Raw genomic sequence first — 26,585 nt, 5'->3', positions numbered from 1 at the left:
TAGATCTTCCCCGTCCCTCCTCAGTCCGACTTTATCTCCAGAACGTGTGCTGTCCTCCTGACGGACTCATCCCCGATCCCATTTTTCACATGACGACGGCGGCGGCAAACGGGCACGCCGCTCGTACTGAAAGCTAACGTAAAGCTAAGGAGAGAACCTCCCGTGTTAAGACGTATGGAGGTGGACGGCGGCTGGAGCGAGAAGGTCGGAGAGTCCGACGCCGCCGACGGCGATCGGACCTTCACCCGCGCCGATTTCGCAGTCACGTGACGACTGACGGCGCCGGAAGCCCTTGTCCCAGTTAGCGGAGAACGTCTCCCTGGCGCCGGATGAAGATCCCCAAATCCCCCCCCCGCCCCATATTTTACTAAGTAACGGCGTCAACATCACGCCACCGAGGCCCCTGTTCCATTTAGCTAAATAAAAAAGCCCGAGAGCCCTTGGCCTACATCTGAGCGCCTCACAAAGAGTTAGCAGATATTACTTTGGTTCCCAGGGACCCGCGGCCCCCCGCGGGAACGGGAGGCTCAGATCTTTTGAAGGGTATCCAGATCTTCTCAGAGACGTTCATTGTTCTGGTTTCCAGTCACCACAGAGATGGGCGCTCCGATCCACGGGCGTGTGAACGGCGTACAGCCCTTTGACACCCCAACGTGTTGAGAATACGTTTTCTATTCTCTTTCCATTGCATTCAGCGGGTAGAGCTTCGTCCTCATAGCGAGAAGGTTGGATTCTGCATGGGGTTCCTCAGGGTTCTCCGGGTTCCTCCAAACACATGCGAGATGTTCTTGTCACATGACTCTATATGTGAAGACCAGGTTTAGCCTTCAGCCAACGTCCTCTTTGCCAGCCGGACAGACAAGAAATGAACGGATGAATGAATGAACGCACGAACCGTCGCAACCAAATCCATCCAGAGAAGAATTGGAGAAGGTCTCGGTCGCCACCACTAGGAGGAGCTCTAGCTTTACCGCTCCGCTACATTCTGCTCCTGTGTTGTCTTGGATAATCTCCTCACTGCAGCAGGAGGAAGAAGAAGAGAGAGAGAAGCCGGTTGGCCACAACACACACACACACACACACACACACACACACACACACACTGACACCACCGCAGTGAGAAACAGATAAGATGTGACTGTTATGCTGCTGCAGAGACTTTGTGTGAAATGCTAAGGTGCTATTTTGGTGCTAATGTTAACACTGCTAATGTTCTGATTAACTGGATTAATGTTTGCATGTGTCTCAAGTGGTTAGGACTGCACACACACACACACACACACGCACACTGAAAACTATTTGATTATATACAATTGAAATGGGAAAAAAGCTTATTCATCAATTCTTCTTTTCCAGACGCCGCAGTGACTGAGGATTATTCACCGTTGTGGTTGCTGAAAACCCTAAACACACACACACACACACACACACACACACACACACACGTGCGGGGCATCATGGGCCAGCTGTTGTCATCAGAGGAGGAGATCTCCCAGGTGAAGAAGGCGGTTGGCTCGCTTTTGTACGGCGCCATGTTGGAGGGCGGTGCGGTGCCGGACGTCAGCGTGGCCCACCCCCTGCTCCTCCTCCCGCCCGGCCAGGAGGACCCCGCGGACCCCGGGGCCCGGATCCTGGAACAGCTCCGGCAGGTTCGTGAGATCTTCCTGGGTGACGGAGCTACCAAGTGTCGGGGATGGATGTTTCACGACACATTAGCACCGGATTTCCAGGCTAACTGGTTAGCACCGGAACCCTTGGCTAACTGGTTAGCACCAGATCCCCCTGCAAACACAGTTAGCGCTGGATTCCCCGGCTAATATGGTTAGCACTGGATTCCCGGCTAATGTCGTCAGCATCGGTTCCCGGGCTAATATATATATTTTTTCGTCCTCCAGAAAGTCCTATGGCTTTCTTGTTTTTTGATCGTGAGCGGCGGGTTTTAAGATCCACCTGGTTTTCATCAAAGCGTTGGGTTTCGTTGAGCGACGGAGGAAATCACGAGTCTTCTCCTCCAGCTGCAGGGGGACATCGGCAGCAGGGCGCCGTCTTACCTGAAGGACCTGATCGGCCGTCTGGCGTCGCTCTCGGACGAGCCCCGCTTGGCCGGTCTGGTGGGATTGGTGGTAACCGTGGTGATGGACTTGGCGTACACGGCGTCCAGAAGGTCGCCGGCCGCAAAGGGGAAGTCGCCCGGCTCGTCGTCGGGTCAGGTGACGTTCAAGAAGAAGGAGGGCCGAGGAAGCCGGGGCGACGTCTCATCGAGGTTTTCTCCCGCCTCCGTCAGAGAGTGTTCGAGCTCCAGGAGGTGATGGAGGAGTATCTGAAGCGCTGGAGGATCAACCTGAGCGACAGACAGCGACTGGTCCAGGACGCCATCAGGCTGGAGGCCCAGCTCAGCTTCACCCTGACCCGGCTGAAGACCTGCCTGCTGGCCGGAGACTGCGACTCCAGGTGGGACGTCCTCCGTATCGCGTTGTTTTTGGGAACTCGCGACTTCTTAGCATGTCGGCGTCAGCTCTGCTCATGAAATTATGCGGATCCTGCAGCCAGGGTGCTGGAGCCTATCCCAGCTGTGATTGGTGGGGAGGCGGGGTTCACCCTGAACCAATCACAGGGCCGCATATAGAGACATACCGCCATTCACCCTCTCATTCATGTGTAATCCACCGAACTAGGTGTGTGAGGCACTGGGCCAGCGGGGCAGCGTTCCACACCCAGATGCTGGTTCACTTGGCGGCTCTGGAGGGGCGTGACGGCGGGCTGCAGGCCGCCAGGGCCGCCCTGGAGCAGTACCAGGAGGACCTGGCCCACCTCACGCCTGCGTACAGGTGAGAAGGCGATGCGGGGTCTTCTGCCGCATCTTCCCCCGGGATCTGAACGTCCTCCTCGAACCCTCCAGGCGTTACAAGTCCAACACGGTGCACGTGGTGAAGTGCCGGGGAGGGCTTCCGTCGGCGGGGGACCCCGGCGGCGAGGAGCCGGGGGACGGCGCCATGACGGGCCTGCGGGTGACGGACCGAGAGACGGGCGGAGGAGCCACCCTCAGCCTGGCCGCCATCCGGGAGGAGACAGGTACTTCGGGGCGGGGAGTCCATCGGCGCCTCCCGGGCTCCTTTCACTGATCTGGACCGAACCCTCCAGGGAGAAGAGGCCTGGACCCGGACCTGATCCCCTCGGATCAGTACGCCCAGGCCTACCTGGACCACCTGTTCTCGGAGAAGGGGCCCCTGGCGGAGCTGCGGGACTACTTCTCCCGGGCCCTGGAGCGCCTGGACCCCAAAAGATCTGAGCAGGGGGGCTCTGGAAAGGCCGACGGGACGGAACCCGGAGAACGTCGGAGGAACCCGACCGAGGGAGGAGGAGGAGGAGGAGGAGAGACGGAGAGTCTGAAGCTGAGCGTGGTGGAAACCCAGCAGCCACCGGAGGACCTCTGAGCAATCTTCTAGGTTATTTTGAAAGCTCGTAATTTATACATTCATTCATTCATTTGGTGAACAACAAGAGGAGGGGTTCACCCTGGATCGGGCGCCGCATGAGACACAACCATTCACCTTCTCGTTCATCAATTCAGGGTCTCCACTGAACCTCTTGCTTGTTTTTGGACTGTGGGAGGAACCCGGAGAACCCTGAGGAACCCCAATGTGGAGACGCCACGCAGAAAAGCCTCCCGGTGGGAATCAAACCCGGATCTTCTCGCGCTAACGGCCGTGCTTCCGTGCACCGGTGATGCACATGTGACGCGGGGTTGGAGGCGATCGCCGGTGAAACAGGAATGTGATAAAATACCAATAAAATCGAATTTAAGCAAATCCTTGAATGCGTTGTACGAGCACTGCGGCCTCTCCACATTTCATTCATAAAATAAAGATGGACTACAGATGGACACAACCGGACTACAAATATGGAGGACAGCGGCGAGCTATTTGTCGGCCATGTTTGTTTACATTCTAAACAACGGCTCTCGCCATGCGTTCAGGTGACTCCAACCGGTCCGACCGACCAATCGTGCTGTCGCCGTGAACCTGGAGCTGGATCTCCAGGTCGGAACATCTCAGCTCATCCCTGAGCCGCCCGGCGCTTCTCCCGCCTCGCCGGCTGCACGAAACCGCCACGACGGAAACAATTACCGGCGGAAAAAAAAAGGCCACGTTCTCCTCCACATCCACAAGCGAGGCGATTTGCGTTAATTGCGTCTCGCCGAGGAACGTCTGGAGAACCTTCTCCGCGGGCAACAGGTGGGCAGCAGGAGCAGCTGCGGAGGAAGGAGCTCTGAAGTGCCAAAGCTCCCGGCGAACATTAACCCTAGGCCGGTGTGTGTGTTTGTGTGTGTGTGTGTGTGAGAGATAAGAGTGGCAGAGGCACGCCGAGTGTTTGCGCGAATCAAATGGCGAGATTGATTTTTGTGCACAAAAGGGGGAAGGTGTGTGTGTTTCAAAGCGGTTGGAGGGTTTAATGGGTTTTCCGTGCATGTGTGTGTGTGCGTGTGTGTGTGTGTTGCTGATGAGTCACACTTTGCAGCTCCAATTACTGGTCTCTGTGCTCCTAATGCCGTCTGATTGGCGTTATTAGTCTCTCCCTCTCTAACCCCCTCCTTCTCCTCCATCACCACCTCATTTCCATGTGTTCTTCTCCTCCGACGCATTCGTTCCAACACGAGCTCTGCTGAAAAGCGTGCGCGTCTCCCTCGCCGTGCACACTGCGGCGAATAAAAGCCCCCGATCTTCCGCCACGACGGCTTTTCTTCCGCTGGTTCTCCCTCTGGGAGGGGTTGGCGGTTCGATTCCCAAGCCGGTCAGATCAGCGCGAGTGTGTGAATGTGATCCACCGAGGAACGCTTTCAAACCCAAAATATGGTGAAATAAGTGGATAGAAGTGAGGTTTGAACGAATGAGTGAACGATGTATGTCTACATGATGTGTGAATGAGAGGGTGAATGGTTGCATGTCACTATGTGACGTGTGAATGAATGAGTGAATAGTTGCATGTCTGCATATGAGGCGTGACTGAGGGAGTGAATGGTTGGATATCTTTATATAATGTAGGAATGAGAGGGTGAATGCTTGCATGTCGCTACATTTTTTTTTTTTTTTGGCAAGATGGTGGGCGGGAGGACGCTGGCGCGTTTGGCTGCCGCTTCCCGCTCTCCAACCAATCAACCAAACCAAAGACAAAGGCTCACCTGGACAATCTCAAGCAAGCTACCAAACTAGCTTGCCGACCTGAGCAGGCTGGCTGGCTAGCTAGCCTCTCAAAACTCCAGATCCCGGCGGCGACCTGAGCAGGCTGGCTGGCTGGCTAGCTAGCCGGCTAGCCTCTTGGAACTCTGGATCTCGACGGCGACCTGAGCAGGCTGGCTAGCTGGCTAGCTAGCCGGCTAGCCTCTTGGAACTCTGGATCTCGACGGCGACCTGAGCAGGCTGGCTGGCTGGCTAGCTAGCCGGCTAGCCTCTTGGAACTCTGGATCTCGACGGCGACCTGAGCAGGCTGGCTAGCTGGCTAGCTAGCCGGCCAGCCTCTCGGAACTCCGGATCCCGATGGCGCCTAGCAAGACGGCATTTCCATCGGCCGAAATCTTCTTGCTCCTCCTGCTCCACCATCTCTCCCCCAACCAAAAATCCATCTCCGACATCCAGCTCCAACACTTGCCTCCTCACAGCAGCACGACACTCAGCTGCACACCGGCGAAGCTCCTCCAGCTTGTCCCTGGACTGGCGCTCATCGCCACACTCTGCAATTATGGACTTCTTCCCAATAATTCTGTGTATATTCTGTTCCTTCTGTTTTTTACTTGTGAAGCGTCTTTGAGTGTCATGAAAAGCGCTATAAAAATCCCATGTATTATTATCATTATTATTACATGATGTTGAATGAATAAGTGAATGCTTTGCGCCTACATCGGGTATATAATGTGAATACATGATTTAGTCTTTTTGTGATTTGTGAATGAAGGGATGAGTCCGTGTCGCTGTATGACATGTGAATGAGAGGGTGAATGGTCTCTATGTAACACTTTAATACAGGAGTGAATGCTTGTATGACGTGCAAATGAGAGAGTGAATAGTTACACGTCTCTATATAACGTGCGGATGTGAGTGGATGATTTTATGTCTCTAGACCACCTTTATTTAAATTATAATAAAATAAATTAAATTATAAATATTTAATTGAAGTGTATTTCGTTTGTGTTAATTCATTCTTTTAACTTTTAGTTCTAGGTTGGAAGATTATTGTGATCTTGAAATATTAAATAAAATTATATATATTATTTTTCGCCGCTCAGAATTACGTCACACTCGCGGAAGCCGGTATACCCGCCAGCCGTTAAAGTCTCGGTTTACAGATGCTATGCGCAGAAGTCCCATAAATCAGGTAAAATAAATATTCATGACGATATTTTGCAAATATTTATTTCTTATTGTTTACTGACACAGTAATTTTTTTTTCCGATTTATTTTTAAAATTCAGGTCAAGGCTCTGCTACACGCTCTGAAAGCCCAAAGCTCAAAATGAGTTCATTACATAAAATAAAATTTAATTTTCTCCGTATTACTTTGCGAATTTCAGAAGCAACACACGACACATTTGTTTATACAAAGTGTAAAGGTAATAAAAAGCAATATAAACTGTGGTACCTTTATTTTAGACGTCAAAAAGTAATTGCGGCTCCCAGTGTTTTCTTTTCCGAGGAAACCGGGTCCAAATGGCTCTTTGGGTGTTAAAGGTTGCCGACCCCTGAACGAATGAATGAATGAATGAATGAATGAATGAATGAATGAATTAAATTTCTATGAACATACTATTTACATATTATTATTACAAGAGACATCAGAGGTCAAAAAGGTTCAACGCATACAAGCATAGTCGAGTGTGTCTGCATGTTCCTGTGTGATTGTGTGTGTGTGTGTGTGTGTGTGTGTGTTATGCCGACCGTCTAAACCCTGCGTCCTCTCCAACCCTGAGTGGGTGTGTACGCCGTCTCTAGCGGGCCTGTTGGTTTTATGTGAAAGCGTCGCCGAGGTAACAAAAAAGTCGTCACAGCAACTCGTCATCATCACACCGCCCACAGCCTCTCGGCAGAGAACAGTCGCACACACATTGTACTTTGGTGTCAAATGTGTGTGTGCTTGTGTGTGTGTGTGTGTGTGTGTGTGCAAGAATGTCTCCGTCGTCGACCTGAACCGAAAGAAAGGGTGGAGGGCAAAAAGGGTTGAGAGGTCAAGAGGAAGGAGGGAGCGAAGGGAGGGTCCGAGGAAAGGAAGCGAGGATGGGTCTGCAACCCCGTCGCCGCCTGGTTGCCATGGTTACACACCAGGACGCGACCTCGTCTCGGTCCGGCGAAGTCGTCCCGCGTTGACTTTTAGAACGGCCGAGCGGACGAAGGAATTACATGTCGACATTCGGTGTAAGAGGGGCGGACGTGCACGTGCATGTGCACGCACGCACACACACATGCACGCACACACACACACACATTCACACACAGGATCCGGGGCAGAGTTCAGACGGTGGTATTTGCCTGACATTTAATTTTAATCTGCTCAGTGTGTGTAAAACACCTGGTCTATATGGCACTGCGCGCGCACACACACACACACACACACACACACACACAGATTGTCGTGCTACCCACTGAAATAATGCACATAACAGTGTGTGTGTGTGTGTGTGTGTGTGTGTACCTGTTTTTTTCAGCTGAGGGAGCAGGTGACAGTCCTATTACAGGAAGTAACCACCTTCTTACCTCCTCTTTCCTGGACCTTCTCCATCTGCCTGCTGTTTAGGAGAACAACATCTGGAGCCGAAGTTAGAAGAAGATCAGATCTTCATCATGGACGGAAGGACGGAGAAGGTCCTTCATCTTCCACTCGCAGCCTGAGGGTGGAGATGCAGAGGGTCGGGCTCGCATCTGCATCGGGACATCATGACGTGATGAGGTGAAGAGATAGATAGATAGAAAAGACAGAAGGGTAGAAGGATGGAAGATAGATAGATGGATGGATAGATGGATGGATGGATGGACTGATAGATGTTGGAGGCTCCTCAATGCAGATGAAGACGTTGGAGGTGCAAAAGTGCAGGAGATGTTTGGTTCCTCAGTGCAGTTCTTTGCCTGCGGATGAAGTGTACATTTTGATGGGACTAGACAGGAACCGTCTCCTGCACGACTCCTCCAGACCCTGGAGTCGCTGAAGCTGCTGGTGATGTGTTTTCGAGAAGGACCTGGACGGGAGTCTCCATAATGCCCAGCATCAGGTCGTGGACCACCTCCTCCGGGGGGCAGAGACTCATTAAGGTGAAACAAGTGATTCAGAAAATGGAAACGAATCATTTGGGCTTCATGTTGTGTTGTGTGGCGGCTGCCTCACGTGAAACCATCACTCCTCAACGCCGCCACATGCTGGGCGCCCAGGGGAAAGAACCATCTCCATCTCCAGGGGGGGACACCGGAAATAAATCAAGGGTTACGAAGGGGTTGCTTTGGGCCGGCGGGGGGTTCGAGTCACCGGCGTTCATCAAACTGACATCTGAATCTGCCGTCTTCCCCGGAGAAGGTCTCCATTAAGGGAGTCGGGACGGCGTTTGCGATTCCGCCGCCGTCAGAGCTGTCGGCCATGATCGGCGCGACAGCGCTGAATAATATCTGTCTCTGGGACGGAAATGAGGCGCCGGCGACGAGGCGGCGCATGAAGGACGGCAGGGGAAGCAAATGAGCGTCTAGACAGCGGGATGACAGAAGCACTGAGTCAGACGGCGTTTTCCTCGTAGGCTGAGAGGAAATGTTCTCCTCTCGTCGAGCTGGTACGACTGGAGGGGGAATAAATCCCGAGGGGATGAAGGGGTTTGGGGTTCTACATCCTCAGGGGGGCGGAGGAATAAATGGGGTTCGGAAGGAAACGGGAGACGTGATGGGGGTACGGTAACCGGGAGGTACCTTGTCCCTTATTGGACTTCCACAGGGGAGCTTTCTGTGTGGAGTCTCCATGTTGGGGTTCCTCAGCGTTCTCCAGGTTCCAACCGCAGTCCAAACACATGCAGGAGGTTCACTGGTGACCCCAAATCGGCCAGACATGTGAAAGGGAGGGTGGATAGTTCTTGTCGAGGCCTTCTTGTCGTGGCAGCTGGACTTGAATCTATTCACTTGAAGTCGTTTCACTCCTCATCCAAGAGTTCTTCATTTCCAATGACCTGTGGGGAGTTCCAATATAACTTATGGTGAAAAATTGAAGTCCAGTTGGCATGACAAGAAGATCGGGAGAAGAATTCACCACGACCCAGATGACTGAGAGCCTCCACGGATAGGGTGAAGAGTTGTATGCCTCTGGAACCGGCCCTGTGATTGGCTGCTGACCGGTCCAGGGCGAACCCCGTCTTTCGCCCAATGACAGCAGACCGATCAACATGCAAATTGTTATCTGGGTTTGTTTTGTCCTCTTTCGTGGACGTCCTTGATCCCGTTATGCTAAAATAGCCGGGAGAAGTCCTATCACCCCGTTCGCCCTCGACGACCTGTATGGATGTTCCGTCGGTTCCAGCTCACATCACATCCATGAGGTGATTTAATTTGCCTGTTCGTCCGCATTCACTCTCGTCTGGCGGTTTAATTCCTAGCGGCGGCAAACAAAAGAGTGGCGTGCGTTTGTCATGCTTTCGCCTCCACAACGCACGCGGGGGAAAACAGATGGGATTAATCAGCGGTGATTCAGTCGCCGCTCCCGTCTCTGGGACAACAATGGAGCCAATTAGGTGGCGGTTAATTAGATGTTAGTCAGTGTCAACGAGACGGACGTTTTCATTGCGGACGGCCTGAAAAAACGGATGTTGCAGGACGCGACAAAAGGAAATAGGCTGAATGGCATGTGGGAGCTAATACACGGGGGGGTTGGAGGTTCAATCCCGGTACTCTTAAGGGTCCTCAGGCGAGATGGACTACTCCAAGCTGCTCCCCATTGTATGCTTGGCACCTGGCATAGCAGCTCTGCTACCAATGGAGTGCGAGTGAATGGGTGAATGGATGAAATCAACGTGGATGGGGTTGGGAGGAGGGGGGTAGGAGGTTTGACTCCCAGCACCTCCTGTCTGCACGCTTAAGGGTCCTCAGGCAAGATGGACTACTCCAAGTTGCTCCCCCTTGTATGCTTGGCACGTGGCATATTAGCTCTGCTACCATTGGGGTGCGAGTGAATGGGTGAATGGATGAAATCAATGTGGATGGGGTGGGGGGTTGGGGTTGGAGGTTTGATTCCCAGCACCTCTTGTTTGCACGTTTAAGGGTCCTCAGGCAAGATGGACTACTCCAAGTTGCTCCCCATTGTATGCTTAGCACATGGCATATTAGCTCTGCTACCACTGGAGTCTGAGTGAATGGGTGAATGGATTAAATCAACGTAGATGGGATTGGGACGGTGGGGGGGGGTTGGGGGTTTGATTCCCGGGACCCTCTTTTCTGCATATGGACATGTCCTCAGGGAAGATGCACAAGTCCCAGATGCTCCTGATGGTATGGTTTGCACACAGCATGGCAGCTTTGCCGCCAGCACAGCGCAGGTGCTGGTGGCTGAATGTAACATCTCATCGGGTGAAGGTGAATTGGGGTGGGAGGGCGAGGAGGTTGGTAGTTTCCATCACTTGCTCCCTTGCTCTTCTTGTCTTGCTCTAGCAAGATGCACAACTCCCAGGTGCTGACGACATGGTATGGTCGGCACCCGGCATGGTAGATCTGCCACCATGGGTGTGCAAGTGAATGGCTGAATATGAATGGGGTTGAGAGGTGGGGTTGGGGTGGCGGTTCGATCTCCAGCTCTTCCTGCCAGCTCACCGCAATGTCCTTGCGCAAGATGCAGAACTCCCACTTGCACCTGATGGTATGGTTTGGGAGCTCTGCAGTCACGGCAGTGCAGGTGAAAGGATGAAGGTGAAATCACATCAGGCGAATGTGAGTGAAGTTGGTGGTTCGATCCCCAGCTCTTCCTATCTGCATTCGGACATGTCCTTAGGCAAGACGCACAAGTCCAAGATGCTCCCATCGGTATGGTTGGAACCCGGCATGGAAGATCTGCCACCATTGGTGCGCGAGTGAACGGGTGAATGCGAAATCACATCGGGTGCATGTGAATGGGGTCGGTGGTTCGATCCCCAGATCTTCGTGCCTGCATATTGACGTGTCCTCAGAACTCCCGGTTGCGCCCGATGGTTGTGCCATCGGAGTGCGAGCCAATGGGTGAATGTGAAATCCGGCGATAAAAGTGCAATAGCTTTAATATTGGACTCGTGGGGAGGGGGGAGGGGTGTCTCGGAAACAGGGTATCCCAAACTTTTACTTTATTGGTTTTTATCAGAAGTACCATGTACCATGGAGAGCAGTCACAGTTAGTGGCAACACACATACAACAACTTTCCTCTTATCAGTTGGTGTTTCAAGAAATAATCATATTAAGAGTTAAGGAAATGAACCACAAAAATAAATCAAATGCACACGTACACACACAGAGGACGGAAAGGAAAAAAAGAAAAGATAAATCCTCATTATTATCAACGCTATAATTGCCGTGGTTATTATTATTATTTAATCATCATTAGAAAAACACACCAAATCATAGTCGACAGACGTGACGTTTCTGAGTACACCCTGTCGGGGAGGGAGGGAGGGAGGGGGAAGGAAAAATAAAGATGAGCGGGAGGGAGGAAGAAAAAATACAAAAAAACAGACGGCGATCGGAGCTCAGACAGATGATCTTCTGAGAGTCGGGCAGATGCGGAGGGTTGGGGGGGGCAGATGGAGGACCGGGAACAAATGGTATTAGGGAGGGAGGTGTGGAGGGTGGAGGGCGAGCAAACTTCTCCAAAAAGGCAATATATGTCATTCTTGAGTGTTTCCTCCAAAATAAATATCGTAGAATTTAACTCTCCGAGCACAGCTGTACAGTATATCTATATACACGGCGTTATTCTCGATTCACTCTTTCAGGACAAAATAACCTTATCATTTCTTTTTCTTTTTTTTCCCTTTTGCACAAGTAACCCGTGCAGCTCCCGCGGAGATAATTCATTCAAGACGCCTGTGAGATCTCATCTCTCATCCATCCAATAACAGCAGATATTGCCTTTTGCCGGCCGACGTTGGGCTGGAGGAAAAAAAAAAAACCAAACAAACTAAAAAGACGATCAGACTGAACCCGATTCTGTACAGCGTTTTGTCGTTGTTGTTGTTGTTGTTGTTGTTGTTCACACCGGGGTAATGGGATTACAATTCTCTATAATTATATACAGACATGTTATCATTCATGCACAGTGTCGACAAGTAGCACATTGACATTCCAAAAATATGGGGATAATGGCGGAGAGAGGGGGATGCGGGACGGGGAAGGAGGAGGTCGGGACAAAAAAGATGGCCGCCTGCTTGGTTACTATGGCAGCAGATAAAGAAAAGACACGGAGGAGGGGAGGCGACCAAGAGGGGACAGATAAGACGATACAAGTGGCGGGCGGTAGAAGTCCGCGTAGATCTCCGCCCGTCCGGGAATCAATGTATGGCTGTAGCTTCATTTGTTTTTCGCCCGTCGTCGTCGGTCCGTCGCCCGCGGTTACGGTGAGGAAAAGCCCCGGCGATGTGCGTTTTGGACAGTGCGTCACATCGCCCGACGGCGCTCGGCTCGTACCGGCGGGTCGGGGAAGGGGTCAAAGTCAGGGAGGGGGTTCTTTTTGTCCTTCATTGCCGTACGTTTATCCATCCGTCCGTCCGTTTGTTTGTTTGTTTGTTTGTTTGTTTGTTTGTTCGCCGCCGCTCTCAGCGGACAGACAGTCAGTCGCGGCTGTGAAAACGCGGCGTCCATCTTTACATCCACAAAGCAACATCATTAATGGTTCACAACTGATTCAACACTGAAGAGATTTTTTTTTTTGTTTTTTTGTTTCGTTTTTCTTTTTAAACATCGGGAACAATATCGCCATCGCCAACGTCCGAAGAATCGGTCGCCGTACATATATGTTTTTTTTTTAATTTTAAACATCAGAAGCAACTTCGTTTTCAACCACGTCACGCAAGCAACGGGAACCAGTGCAATTCCTTTTCCTTCATTCCAAAAGACCACGGAGGAGAGCTTCCCCGAACGCTTCGGCTCGCTCGACGCTTCCCGTCCGCTGTTAAGGTTATAAAAAACACCGGCGCCTCACGCCATCGCCAAACGTCCGTTCGCGCAATGACCAAGTTGGGGTTCCTACAGCCGATGAACTCATCGGGACGGCTTCGGATAATCACCGTCTTGTTGTTACGATGACTAGAACGTTACGTTTCCCGAGGAGCCAATCGCAGGCGAGGCGAGAGCCCGAGGGGAACCACCAGGCAGGTACACGGGGATACATGTGGACCAACCGACCGAGCTGATGTTTGTGGCGAATGGGAGGAGGCCTGAGAGAACCTTCGCAGAATGTCCAAAAGTAGAAGCGTAGAGCGGCACCCGTTAGCTGCACTCATGCTTTTGATTATCGGGTAAAAACTAGCTTCAACATGTTTGTTGATTGGACGAAAAAACGGGGCGCAGCTCTTCTCAAGTGACGCTCGTCAGCGAGTTACAGCCTCGAGCGGTGAACGCGCGTCCAAGCCGGCACGGGAGGAGCAAATTCGTCCCTTTGTCTGGAAAACAAGAAAGCGGGAGGCAAGCTTCGGCTGACCCTTTAGCCGGATTCGGCCCCTTAGCTCGGCCCGAACCCACCAACGACAAACATCAGCTTCTGTAAAAAAAACCCCAGGGGGCGAGCCGACGGGAAGCGACCGACCAGGGTGGACTGCGGCCCTTTCGATCCCGCGCAGCCCGACCTCAACGAACGAGGCCGGCACGCACCTTTTTTTAAGCGAATCCAACACCATCCTGCAAATATGAAAAGGGATATTTGGAGTTGAAGTTCCTCAGAAGGTGATGCTTCCAGCTTCCACGTTGGTTTTACCTGGTTACAGTGTACAAACCTGCGGTGAAGAGACAAACCGCCACAACCTGATTCAAAATAGGCTTTAAAAACTTCTGGTGCCGCTCCCTCGGGGGTGGAAATGCGAGTCGCTCTTTGGCGTTTAAAAGACGCCCCGACTGCAAATATTAAGTTTTTGATAGAAATGTTTCCCTTTGGCAAAACAGGGGTAAACTGCCACTCCAAGGCCTTCGCAAGGGAGCGACTCCGACGGTGCGCCGTTTGCATATCCGGGTGAACTGACAGCCGTGCGCGACGCCTTCCAGGCCACGTCTTTCCTGAGCGGGCCCCGGATTCGGGCGGATCGCCGGAAATGTTTCGTCGGTACCGCCGGACCCGCCCGACCCTTGCGGCCTCGTCCGGTTCAGGCCTCTGGCGGGAGGTCGAAGGCCGGCCCACCGCCGAGTTCCGTGCGGGTCACACCTCGCCAACCCCCGGCCGCTTACTCCACAGGTGACATTTAAATACCACTGGTTATATTACACATCAAGTTAAAGAGAAAGAAGAATCAGCAGGAAAAAAAATGATAGCCAATTATGATGCATACAGTATAGTGCCATTTGACAAATAGACTTCAAGAATACCTACATCTACGTGGAGTGTTTACGGTTTTGTCCGAGCGCGTAGAATAGTTAACAGTCTCAAATGTAAACCTCTCAGTGCGGGCTTATATACCAATATATATGGATCGTTTATTTTTGCCTGTGCAAATCGAAGGACGCGCTATCGGGACCGACAGCAGGCCACATCCTCAGCGGGACATTTTAAAAGTGAAAGTTTGGCGATGTTTCCGACCCCCTGGTGACCCTCAGTGCTGCTCATGGATTTGGGAACTCCTCACGTTGACACTCCGGTGAAAAAAAGCCAATCGAATCAGAGACAAATGTGTCTCTGGGGCTTCAGCGGTCTGTTGAATTTCTCCCAAGCAGCCCAGTGATGGCAATAGTGTCCTGTAGTAGCGTGCTAAGCTAACCAGGCCACACAACTCCGGGCCTTCTTCCGAAACAACCCTGCGCCGAATGACTGATCGAGTCGGATATTTGCAAAATCAAAAGAAACGACCCACCGGGATGGGCTGAAACTGCAACTGGCAATGGGCTCTGCCCTTGAAAATGGCGATTTCATGTCAAATTTAAGCAAAGATTTTTGCAAATGTGGTGTCAACAGGACTCCTTCTTTCATCCATCGGTCTAAACGGCGTCAACATTGACGGAACCATTCGAGATTCACTCAAGTTCTAGAAATGAGCGGAACGACCAGGTCGGTCACAGATCTGCCATCAGAGAACCGGATGATCGGTTGCTCCACGTGCACAAACGGCCACTTCGTTCCGGGAGTACATATTGTGGTGAAGGACAAACTCCTTCTGCAGTGCAGCTCCCAGAGATGACGTTTGTCAACACGGCCACTTCCAAGGGGTCGCAAACAGCATCTTCTCACTTTGGCCGCTTCTCTAAATAAGTCCGGCTTCCTGCGGTACCGCCGACGGCACGCCGAGGCGGCGTTTCCCTCGAGCCCGTTCGCAATTCAAGCACGAACCTACACCGACCAAAATGGCGCCCACATCTGCGTCATCTGGTTTCGATCGGCGCCGACAACGAAGACAAAACTAGGGTCGGGGACGGGGATTGGCGGTCGAGTCTCACAGAGCCCTTGAGGATTTTTTTTTTTTTTTTTTTTTTTTTTTTTTGGGATCGGTCCGGAGGTGCTTAAGACGCTCTGGGACCACAGAGGTCGCTCAGTGACCCGGCGGCGGGGAGGAGGGAGGGTGATATCAGAAAGTCCCATCGCGGTCGACACCAGAGCGCGACGACCTCCTCGGTGGAAAACCTCGGCGACAGAATTCCACAGTACAAAAAGATACAGCTAACAAAAACAGATAAGATCAAACTAAATATTAATACGATGATAATAGTTTCTCTAACAGTTTCAAACGGTAGAATGGCCATCGCGTCGTCTGAGACCCGGCCTTATTAAAGGTAAAAGCACACTTAACCCCTTCTTGATTCGGATAAGACCTTAAATCATTTACATCTACAGTATAAAGCAACGGAGAGAGGGTGGCCCGTTCGGGAGCGCGTTCAAGACATTCAGAAGGAAAGTAGTGGAGCTGCAAAATACGCCCAGCTCTGTATTTACATCGCTAACCTCAGTAATGTCCGAAAAAACCATTTCCTTTCTGTTGACGCGACTTCCCGTTAGCTTAGCATCTCTACAAGCGCCCGGGAGAGCCATAGTCGGAAAAGACCTTAAATAAGAAAGCATACTCTGTCTCACGCTGCAAAACAAGAGGCTATTTTTTTCTGTTTTTTTTTTTGTTTGTTTTGTTTTGTTTTGTTTTTCACAGTACTCGACTATCTTCTCGCCGCGCGCGCGCGCACACACACGCACTCAAGCGCACGCACACACACACACACACACACACTTCCGTGTGGTCAAACAGCTGCGACAATTCATCCGTCTTCTTCTGCTGTGTTTTCGGTATCGTCTGATCATGCACGCACTTACTAACACAGGTCTTTTACTATTCTTTCTTGCTCTCATCTGTTAAATGGTTTACGGTGGCAAACAGAAGGGGATTCACGCCGCGCACCTTCGCCAGGAGACCGAGACGGGCCTCTCCATTAACTTCCACGATTTCTGGGCGTTGGAAGCGGCCGAAGACGCGCGCCGCGCCTTCCCCTCCGGTGTGAAAGTGTGTTTGCGACACTGAGGGTCCGTTATGTTTCGAAAACTGGGGTTTTAAACGACTTTAAAATTGATTGGTTTCGATTCAAAGATTAGGAAACGCATTCTGCCTTTTTTTTTTTTTTTTTTGTTGTTTTGTTTTTTTTTTGGGGGGGGGGGGTGGGCTGTTTCTCCAGCTCCTACGACGCCCCTGTTGTTGTCCTTCCATGCATCCAGATTTTTCTTCGATTGTGGTTTCAGACGCTTTAACGCACCCTTCATTCCTTCATCTGTACATCCATCCATTCATCCAATATTCTGTCTATTGCGTAAAGGGAGGGCTTGATCAATGAGACAGCCTCGAACTTCCACCTCCAGCCATTCATCCATATCCCCTTGGTTTCTAACTCTTGAGTCCGTTGCACCGCCTTTCCCTTTGTCACCTCCGGACACTCTAGAAGCCCTGGATGTGGCAGTAGGCCTCCAGCGAGGAGAAGAGGATGTAGAGGAGCCACAGACTGACGAACAGCATCGTGGTCAGGGCCTTGGCAGTCCGGGGCCCGCCCAGCTCCCCGCCGATCTCGGGCCGCCTTCGGTACATCAGCGTGGCGACGCAGATAAAGGCAAAGATGGTGAAGAGCGTGACGGAGAAGGCCAGCGTGCCCGGGTCCACCTTGAATTCACGGCCCTTGCTCTTGTGGTAGATGGCGGCGATGGACCAGGCCACCTGCGGAGGACCATCACAGTCAGAGGCGGTCGAATGGTGGGGTGAACAGCAGAAGCGGCAACGTGTCCAAATACCTCACTTGTATGGTTTACAAACCAAAACCTTCAAACCCTGAAATCAAGAGGAAGATGTGCTCCTGGCCTTGTTCCTCTTTTCCCCTTGCAGGTTGGATGTTTCACCTGGGTATGCTTCTGCACACCTGACTCCCATCTCTCCTCGACCGTCCGGGTGTATCTAACCCCTCTGCATTCCAGATCTTTGTTGGCACATACCAAGTATTTGTCCCCTAAGCACCTTTACAAGGAGTCCCTGACTCCGCCCACCCCTTGTCCATCTGCCTACGCTACACCCTTGAGGCTTTGCTTAGTTTATGCAAGAAGGTCTTGACTGCCGGTGCTACATTGCAGACCTCCTTCCAGTCCTTGACACCCCTAGGCTACGTGTTTCCTCTACTGGAAGATCCTGGAAGATCTTAACTGGTGCTGTCCTTCCAGTCCCAGGCCCCCCAGCCCTGGTACATTCTCCTTGAAATCCAGTTGATCAGAGCGCCGGTCCGATGAATAAACCCAACAGCAGAACCCGTGTCTACACTGTTTTAAGATTCTAGGCGCCTCCTTCGTGTCTGCTGTGCCGGCTATCACGGCTTACAGTGGCAACAGGTGGCGGCAACATCTGCTCCGGGTCACGTGGCCGGGGTAGGCCGGCGGTCGGCCAGCGGTCGGCCCAAATCAATATGCGAAGGAGCCTCACTCACCCCGATGCCCAGGAAAACGTTGACAGCGTTGGAGCCCGTCACATTTCCGATGGATGCATCTGCGTACTGATCCTGGATCGCGGCTACCTTGCTGGCAAAGGTATCTGCGGGGGGAAGAGCAGGACACAAAGGCAAACGGGTGAATACAGAAACTGGCAACTGGTGGCGCTGAACCATCACGGTGGAAGAGCGAAAAGAAGGAACGATAATCCAGCGTTGGCGGCGGCAGTCCTGCACAAAAATGCAGCGCTGGAAGCTCGGATGATGTGATCAACGTGATCTTCTTCTCCTTCTCTTTTAGCCTCTAGGAGTCCCCACAGCCAATCACCTGCCTCCATGTAACCCTGTAACCTCCTCTCTCACACCAACTAACATCATGTCCTCTGTCAGTCCATCCATAAACCTCCTCTCAGGTCTTCCAGGACATTTTCTGGGATCTACTATCGTCACCATCCCTCCTCTGTCCATCATCCTCACTCCCAAAGAGAACCTCCACAGTAATATCTTGACATTTAGTTGACAAGTGATCTTCTTCTTCCTTTCCTTTGGGCTGCTCCCTTCAGGGGTCACCACCATCCAACCCTCTCCTCTGCATGCTTATCGCTTACACCAACTAACTTCCTGTCCTCTTTATCTCCATCTATAAACCTCCTCTCTGGTCTTCCTCTGGACCTCCTCCAACCCTCAGCTTCCTTCTACTCATATCTTCACCATCCCTCCTCTGTCCATGTCCAAAACATATCAGTCTGACTTTAGATCCAGAACATCTACCACGCATTGCCCCTCTGATGGACTCCCTCCCCCCCCCAGTCCAAAAGAGGAACCTCCACCTCTTTAGCCGCTAACGCTAACAACAAGCATGTTTCCCAAACCACTGGATGACAGTGCCTACATCTCCAGAAGAACAACGGACCACACTTTGACCTTTCGCAGGGATCAGAAACCAACCAAGAAGCATCTTCTGATAGACCCTGGCACGAAGCATACCCTGTCCACCCCGTACCCTGATGATCCCAGAACTGGTCCAGGATCAATAATTTGCAAGATGCGGTCACAGGTAAATTCTGATTGCCCTGCTTGGTCCAACAACAACAACAACAACAACAACAACAACAAAATACCAAACAAACGTCTGGTTAGCAACCTTGCCCCCCTTTTCATTCCTCTAGGAATCTTCTCTTTATTGGTGATTCATGTTATCTCGCTTTGCCAGATAGAGGATGGCAGGATGGAGGGATGAAGACTGAAAGGAAGAGGAGGATGGAAGGATGGATGGAGGATGGAGAAGGCGATGGGCCAGGACACCAACACACACCTTACAGCTTCAAGGACAGAGGGGCTTCTGTGTCTAATCATGTGTGTGTGTGTGTGTGTGTTTTGCCGCCACCTGGGCCCAATCCGACGCCATCCCTCCGTCAAGCCTGTGTGTGTATCGGTGTGTGTGCGCGTCTTTGAGTGGCTGAGTGGGTGAGTGCGTGGGCGCTCGCATGTTCGGCGTGTGTGTGTGTGAGTGTGTGTGTGTGTGTGTGTGTGAAACAAGTTCCACTTGGCAGCGCCGTCTGTGAGAGAACGCCCGCCTGGAGAGTTTTCTGCCCTTTCCCTCCAATTCTCTGTCAGTCAAACACTTTCCTCTCTTCTGTCTTATTCCTCATTACTTCTGTGACGAGAACCTCCACCTTCCAGCCAGAAGGTCCCTGGTTGGATCCCCACAGGGGACCTTCACTCCTGTGCGGAGTCTCCATGTTCTCCCTCGGGTTCTCCGGGTTCCTCCCACAGTCCAAACACATGCACTGGAAACCCTACATTGTCCAGACATTGATACGCCTTGATATGACATGTGAATGAAAGGGTGAATTTTGTATGTCTCTATACGAGGTGTGAATGAGAGGGTGAATGTTGTACGTCTCTATGTCGCGTGTGAGTAAAAAGGTGAACAGTTTGTTTCTATTTGAGTTGTAAATAAAATAGTGGAGGGTTGAAAGTCTATATAGCGTGGAAATGAGAGGGTGAATGGTTGTGTTTCTCAATTGAAGGTGTGAATGAAAGGGTGAATGTTATATGTCTCTGAAGGAGGTGTGAATGAGAGGGTGAATGGATGTTTGTTTCTATCAGCGGTGTGAATGAAAGGGTGAATATTGTATGTCTGAAGGTGTGAATGAGAGGGTGAATGGATGTTTGTTTCTATCAGCGGTGTGAATGAAAGGGTGAATATTGTATGTCTGACGGTGTGAATGAGAGGGTGAATGGTTGTGTTTCTCCATTTAAGGCGTGAATGAAAGGGTGAATGTTATATATCTCTATACAGAGTGGAACCAAGAGGGTCTCGAAATGATGAAAGGGTGAATATTGTAAGTTTCAATAGGAGGTACGAATGTTGTAGGTCTCTATGTGGCATGTTGATAAAAAGTTGAACAGTTTGTCTATTTGAGTTGTGAATGAAAGGGTGAAGGGTTTTAAGTCTCTATATAACTTGGAAATGAGAGGGTGAACAATCTTTATATGAGGTGTGAATGAAAGGGTGAATGCTGTATGTCTCTATAGGAGGTGTGAATGGTTGTTTGTCTATGAAGTGTGTGAGTGAGAGGGTGAACTCTTGTATGTTTCTATAAGAGGGCTTCTGATTGGTGAAGCCCTGCTTCTCGGCCAATCACAGCCGGGATAGGTTGCCCCCCCCCCTTTAACTGCAGCGTAAGCGGTTGAGATAATGAATAAATGAATATGACAAAGTGATATTGCAACATTTAATCACTCAGATCTTTTTTTCATACTTGGAATACTGAATATTGAAAAGAAAATAATAAAAAAATGAACAGATTAATCAACATCCTGGTGCTTAAGCCTCCTGAGTTTTGAGATGCCCCCCTTTTACCCCGATACCAAAGCAAAACTCTGTTTGTTTTACGCGTCAGCGTTCTTATCCACTTCTGTCGTAATGTTTTCTTCACTTTGTACGTGTGTGTGTGTGTGTGTGTGTGTGTGTGTGTGTGTGTGTGTGCTTGTGTCTTAGATGGGATAACTGTGATAAACGAGGTTAATCATCACGGAACTGCAGCACAAGATGAGTTTTATTAACTACAAAGGCCAAAGAAGTAGTGGTGTGTTTCTGTGTGTGTGTGTGTGTGTGTGTGTGTGTGTGTGTGTGTATGCGTGTGTGTGTGTTATGGGGGCACCAGAGGTTCCGCTAATAAGGCTGAGAGCCTGAGAAAGTCTGCTGTGCTTTGTTTTCATTCTGCGCCAGGACACACTCCGCGCTCCTGTTTGTGTGTATTTTCTCCAAACAGCATTAATGCAACTGTGCTCAGGTACATTTCTATTTGTGTGGTAGCGCACATCACTTTTCCTGCACACGCACACACACTCACACACACACACAGATCTGTGTGTTTGCATTTAATAGTGTGTAATACATCAAGCTTATCCCCGAGCTCCCTAAATAGGAGGACAGAGACCACCTGAGCCTGACATGACAAATAGCCTCATGCTAATAACACATGGTGGTCACTGTGCAGATGTCTGTGTGTGTGTGTGTGTGTGTGTGCACCTGTTTCGAGGCTCGCTGCATGTATGAATGTGTGTCGGTTTGTAAAAGTAATTGCAGTTTTGCATTTTTTTTTATTTGTCGACATGCGTCAAGGTTAGCATTCTGGTATCGGTTGTATGGCTACATGTCCCGTGTGTGTGTGTGTGTATGTGTGTGTGTGTGTGTGTGTGTATGTGAGCTGTGGTTAAAACATATTAAACCAGCCGCTCCAATCTTTCTTGTCAGACAGGCGATCCTTGTTTCCACTCTGAGAACACACTCCCGCCTCACTTCCTCCGCTTCCATCCCTTTGTCTTCATGAACCGTCCAATCAAAATTCACCGAGTAAAATAATATTTAACATGTTGCACGTCGCGGCAGCAGAGAGGTATGCGAGGATTGAATCATCATGGTTTGAAAATGCCAAGGTGCTCTCCCTGAAGGCAACGCCCGATGAGCACAAATTATCTCTGTCTCTAAATTGAAGACCCCCGAGGTGTGTGTGTGTGTGTGTGTGTGTGTGTGAGTGTGTGTCGACACTGTGGAGGTCTAATGAAGTTAAATGCCAGGAGCGGAGGGAAAAACGCCGGGCAGAAAGCCCAATAGAAAGATAATTAATACAGCGATGGAGATAAATCAATATTAGAGGTGTGTTTTTAAGTATTTATGTAGTCTACTGCGGGAAAAGTACTCACTGCTGTGTTTCCGATGCTAGCACCGGAGTGCACAGCTGCGTAAAGCTACAGTCACGCAAACGCAGACGCGGCGGTTGACGCTCACCTGGCACGGAAGTCCCCAGCGCGACGAACACCACCGCCGTGACCGAGTCCTTCAGCCCCACCGTGCAGCCGAAGTGAGAGGCCAGGTCCCCTGAAAGCAACACGCCGATTAAAAACACTAAAAACTGCTCCCAATGCTAAGTACGCCGTACAAGGTAAGCTAGCAACAGCGCTACATTTGTTCTTCAATAAAATGACATCATTAGCTGCTGTGGCTAGCGCTCCAGCAGCGGGGCTACTTCCTCACAAAATCAGAGCTAACAGCGCTAGCATTGCCATTTAGCTCTAGGGTGATGCTAACAGCTAGTTGGCTAACTGAGAACAGAGAGATTCTATGTTGTGGTTTGAGGTATTCGTTAGCGGGATTGTAAATCGTGGATTATAACTTGGGATGATGTTCTTCACGGAGGACACCTACCGATGACGGCGGTCAGAAGTCCGATCATGCAGATGGAGACCACGAAGCACGCCCAGCCGTTCCAGTACTCGGTGGGCGGGACGAAGGCGAACAGGACCTTCCAGAAAACGGTGAGGAAGTGCATGACGTAGTCGAAGCACGACGGCAGCTTCTCCTCGCCGCACTCCTCGTCGTCGTCGTCCTCACCTGCGGGACGCAGAGGGAGGAACGGGTGAGAAGATGAAGAATTGGATCGCAGCTGGTGGTAGCGCGCAGCTAATGGAGGTGTCGATCCAGCTGGGAAGTAATCAAAGTTCTTCTCACTGCAAAGTTTAGGAGGTGATCAGATACTGAAACTAAACATCTCCTGCACCGCGTGGATTCTCTGCTGCCGTCTTCTTCTTGTCCTCTAGGTGGCTCCACAGCCAAACATCCATAAACCTCCTCCCTGGTCTTCCTCTAGATCATCCAACTTCAACGTCCCTCAACCCAGATCTTCACCATCCCTCCTCGGTCTACGTGAACCATCTCACTTTATCTCCAGAACATCAAATGTCCATCTTCTGTCCATCTGATGAACTCCTTCCTGATCCTCTCTGTCCTCCTCAAAGAGGAACCTCCACACTTTCACCTTTGCTGCCTCCAGCTCCTCAGAGATAGGAAATACACACACACACACACACACACACACACACACACACACATATAGAAGCTTCTCCCTCATCATTTCCTTTCCTTATCCTGCTACCTCCATCTCCACCTCCACCCACCCTCTCCTTGGCTGGTCCTTCACACCTTCACCTCCTCCTCAGCCCTTCATGCCTCTATGAAATTAATCACTCTCTCTGTCTCTCTCTTTCCATCACACACTCCGAAGGTCAGGGTCACCCGACCAGTGTATGCCTGTGTGTGTGTGTGTGTGTGTGTGTGTGTGTGTGTGTGTGTTGCCTGTGTGTGTGGAACCCTGTTCTGTTCTGCTGATAGATGAACACATGAGTCGTATTTGTCCCCCATCCAAAATGAATCCTGGTCCTACACTTTACTGTGACAGCTGTGTGTGTGTGTGTGTGTGTGTGTGTGTGTGTGTGTATGTGTGTGTGCATCTGTCTGTCAGAACCCATGCTGACATGCTTGTTTATATTCATGTAGTGCCTCCCCTGTCAGCTCATCGGCATCTCTCTCTCTCTCTCTCTCTCTCTCTCTCTCTTACACACACACACACACACACACACACACACACACACACACACACACACACACACACACAGCTGTCAAACAGGCGCCGCCTGTCCCCTGGAGCTGACAGATGCACCAGGCTACTTTTTCTTTTTTACAAGGTGCAAAATAAAATCATTAATCCGGTCTCACCTTTTGGGACCGGACCCCCGTCGGCAGTATTTACGATCATAATAAATAACAATAATAATAATAAAAAAATTATATCTATACAGCATTTTCCATCAAAGTGCTGTGCAAATGAAAAGAGACAAGTAAATAAAAATCATACGCTCAATGAATTTATTCCTCCTATCCTGCAGCCAGATTGTAAAATGGAGCTGGAGGCTTGCAGTCAACCTCCTGTATGTGGCCCCGTGATTGGTCCAGGGTAAACCCGCCTCTCGGCCAATCACGGCTGGGATTGTCTCGATGCGAAATAGATGAATGAATGAATGAAAATCACAAAATTAGCCGGGAAAATCCATGGGAACAAACTCACCTGGAAGTGGAGATTTGGAGACTGAACGTGGTTTAAGCTAACATTTGCAACAAATCCATGCTGATGTAAAGAACTGGGAGCACGTGTGTGTGTGTGTGTGTGTGTGTGTGTGTGGTCCACCTACACGAATGTTTCCACTTAGTTGCCTGATTAAATCTTTCCAGAGGGCTGCGTGGGCTCGCCAAGATGCGACTGGCCGCTCCCTCTGAGTCCCCGATTCATCGGCTTTGGGGGTCTACATGAGCGACTCAGTGATTCACTCAAAATGAACAGTTCTTCCTGAGCTTCTCCCCCACATATATCAACGTGGCAGCTTCCGAGTGGAAATTTAAACATCAGATGCCATGTCTCGTGTTTCGCATGGAAACCCCAAGTGTCCCTACGCCTCCTCCGTTCGACACACACACACACACACACACACAGGTGAGGAATGATGTGTGACGGTTGTAATTAGAGGGCAGTGAAGTGCAGAGTATTTGCACATCACTCTCTTTTCCGCCCCCCGTTTCCTCCCCACTATTCAATCCTTTGTACCAACCCTTCCGCTCTAAATCAACAAGAAATAGTTCCCCTTTCACAAACCGTGTGTATCCACACGACGCCGGCCTTCAATCGGTTGACACCGAAAAAACACAATTTTTTTCCCCCCTTAGAGAATCGTGGGGTTTGTTATGCTAATGATCCAATGGCTGCGCAGCAACTCGGTTGAATGGGGATGCTATGGGGATGTACGTGTCATCACCTGCTTGCCGTTTCGCTACGAACCCGCGTCTGACCTCCGGGACGTAGGAAACACCGGGAGCGCTGTAGTTCACAAGCCGGGCCAGTAGGTGGCGCCGTGCTCTTGCGACGAACTGAAAACACGCACATGTACGTCTTGACACTTCCTGTCTGGGTACAAACGCGGGAAAAAAGTGTCAACACCAACGACGGCAGGCTCTGCGGTCCGCCATCTTTGCTTCGGTCAACGTTTTTCCCCGTCTCCACGGCGATGGAGTTGCCTCTGTAAGACGGACGGCGTGAACAGCTGCCTTTGCTCACTTATCCGCCTCCTCAGCTAAACATCTCCACTCCGCAACCCGTCGTCTGGTGAGACGAGCGGTGACGCGCCGCCGCACCCTGACAAGCGCCGGCACTTCATTTCTTCCTGCCTCCGTCTGCTCGGCGCCGTCTGCGCACAGACGGAGCTACGCTTTATTTACTTTCCATAAACCGTTTGATTTCAGGGTCAGCTCTCGAGGCAACCTCTGTTTCTTCCCCTCTGTTTTGCCTGGAGGGCCCCGATCCGGCCGGAATGGTTCGATCCGGGGATAACCATTGGAGGGAATAGCGATTTTCAAATGGTTAGCAGCGGTTAGCGCGGTTCATTGGAGACACTACGTCCGGACGTGGAAATGAGAGGGTAAATTGAGTTTTCCGTCGAATTTTGAATTGAGTCGCAAACTGACACACACAACACGCAAAGTCGAAGGCTTTCTGCGTCGTAGCGTAGCAGCAGTGGTGCGTGCTACTCTGTCATTTGTTTACATCGTTGTCCTGTAAAAACGCTTTTTTTGTGCTCGTCTTGGTAAATTAGCCTCATTATGACTCCCAAAGGGTTCAAAGTGCTGGTGCTAGTGGTGTTATGAAAAGAAGGTAAGAAATACAGTCCATCTAAAGAAGGAAATAATCGCTAAATGTGAGATGAGGCTAAAGGGGCGACGATGTTAACCAAGGAAAGGGGAAGACATTCATCCAAGCTATTCTTAGCCTGAATGAATGACAGCATGCTGGAGATAGGGTTAGCGTTAGCCTTAGCGTTAGCAAGGGTCTTATATGCAAGAAGATTTTACATTAGCTGATTTAGCGAAGGAAACAAAAGCTGGCAAGAAGAGAAAATAATAATTAAGGTTATCTTAAATTCCTTTTTTTTTTTGCAATAAATAATCTTATAAATAGTCTCCAAAGAGTGCAGGATGTTTTGGGGGCTGGAGAACAGATCAATGGGGTTCACATAGATTGATTGGGTTTGCAAATATTTTGCAAAGAACAAATTCAATTTGTAAGCCGAGGTTCTACTGATTAA

The 26,585-nt window shown here is 50.6% G+C and overlaps 2 protein-coding genes across 5 annotated transcripts in view; one reads left to right on the top strand and one right to left on the bottom strand.

Moving 5' to 3' along the window:
* Positions 1–999: 999 nt before the first annotated feature.
* LOC147236755 (uncharacterized) lies at positions 1,000–3,809 on the top strand. 3 transcript variants are annotated; one of them, XM_086162509.1, is made up of 8 exons: positions 1,060–1,177; positions 1,357–1,649; positions 2,016–2,210; positions 2,285–2,451; positions 2,676–2,828; positions 2,900–3,072; positions 3,142–3,446; positions 3,572–3,809. In XM_086162509.1, exons 2-7 carry the CDS (start codon positions 1,458–1,460, stop codon positions 3,432–3,434), a joined length of 1,173 nt encoding a protein of 390 aa, XP_086018635.1. In that variant the 5' UTR covers positions 1,060–1,177; positions 1,357–1,457; the 3' UTR covers positions 3,435–3,446; positions 3,572–3,809. The 3 variants fall into 3 exon arrangements, with proteins under 3 accessions (XP_086018625.1, XP_086018616.1, XP_086018635.1); XM_086162499.1 differs by lacking the exon at positions 1,060–1,177 and adding an exon at positions 1,000–1,053 and having other exon boundaries at positions 3,142–3,809; XM_086162490.1 differs by having other exon boundaries at positions 1,059–1,177; positions 3,142–3,809.
* Positions 3,810–16,864: 13,055 nt separating this feature from the next.
* slc8a1b (solute carrier family 8 member 1b) overlaps positions 16,865–26,585 on the bottom strand; it is a 117,054-nt gene continuing 107,333 nt past the window's right edge. For both annotated transcript variants that reach the window (XM_086173587.1, XM_086173596.1), the window contains exons 8-11: positions 22,825–23,010; positions 22,408–22,497; positions 18,108–18,211; positions 16,865–17,353 (exon numbers count right to left, since the gene is read on the bottom strand). In XM_086173587.1, coding sequence (XP_086029713.1) covers positions 17,081–17,353; positions 18,108–18,211; positions 22,408–22,497; positions 22,825–23,010 — 653 coding nt within the window. In that variant the 3' untranslated portion in view covers positions 16,865–17,080. The remainder of the gene's footprint in view (positions 17,354–18,107; positions 18,212–22,407; positions 22,498–22,824; positions 23,011–26,585) is intronic.

Source organism: Fistularia commersonii, chromosome 2, assembly GCF_037954325.1.
Source record: "Fistularia commersonii isolate RoL2024-O1a breed Wild chromosome 2, RoL_Fcom_v1.0, whole genome shotgun sequence".
Taxonomy (NCBI): domain Eukaryota; kingdom Metazoa; phylum Chordata; class Actinopteri; order Syngnathiformes; family Fistulariidae; genus Fistularia; species Fistularia commersonii.
This window is presented reverse-complemented; position numbering and strand designations above follow the sequence as displayed.

Coding starts and splice junctions, on each gene's coding strand:
- LOC147236755 (XM_086162499.1), top strand. CDS start 1,458: ATGGGCCAGCTGTTGTCATCAGAGGAGGAGATCTCCCAGGTGAAGAAG. Junction 2,211..2,284: donor CCGGCTCGTCGTCGGGTCAG/GTGACGTTCAAG, acceptor CGCCTCCGTCAG/AGAGTGTTCGAGCTCCAGGA. Junction 2,452..2,675: donor GCCGGAGACTGCGACTCCAG/GTGGGACGTCCT, acceptor CCACCGAACTAG/GTGTGTGAGGCACTGGGCCA.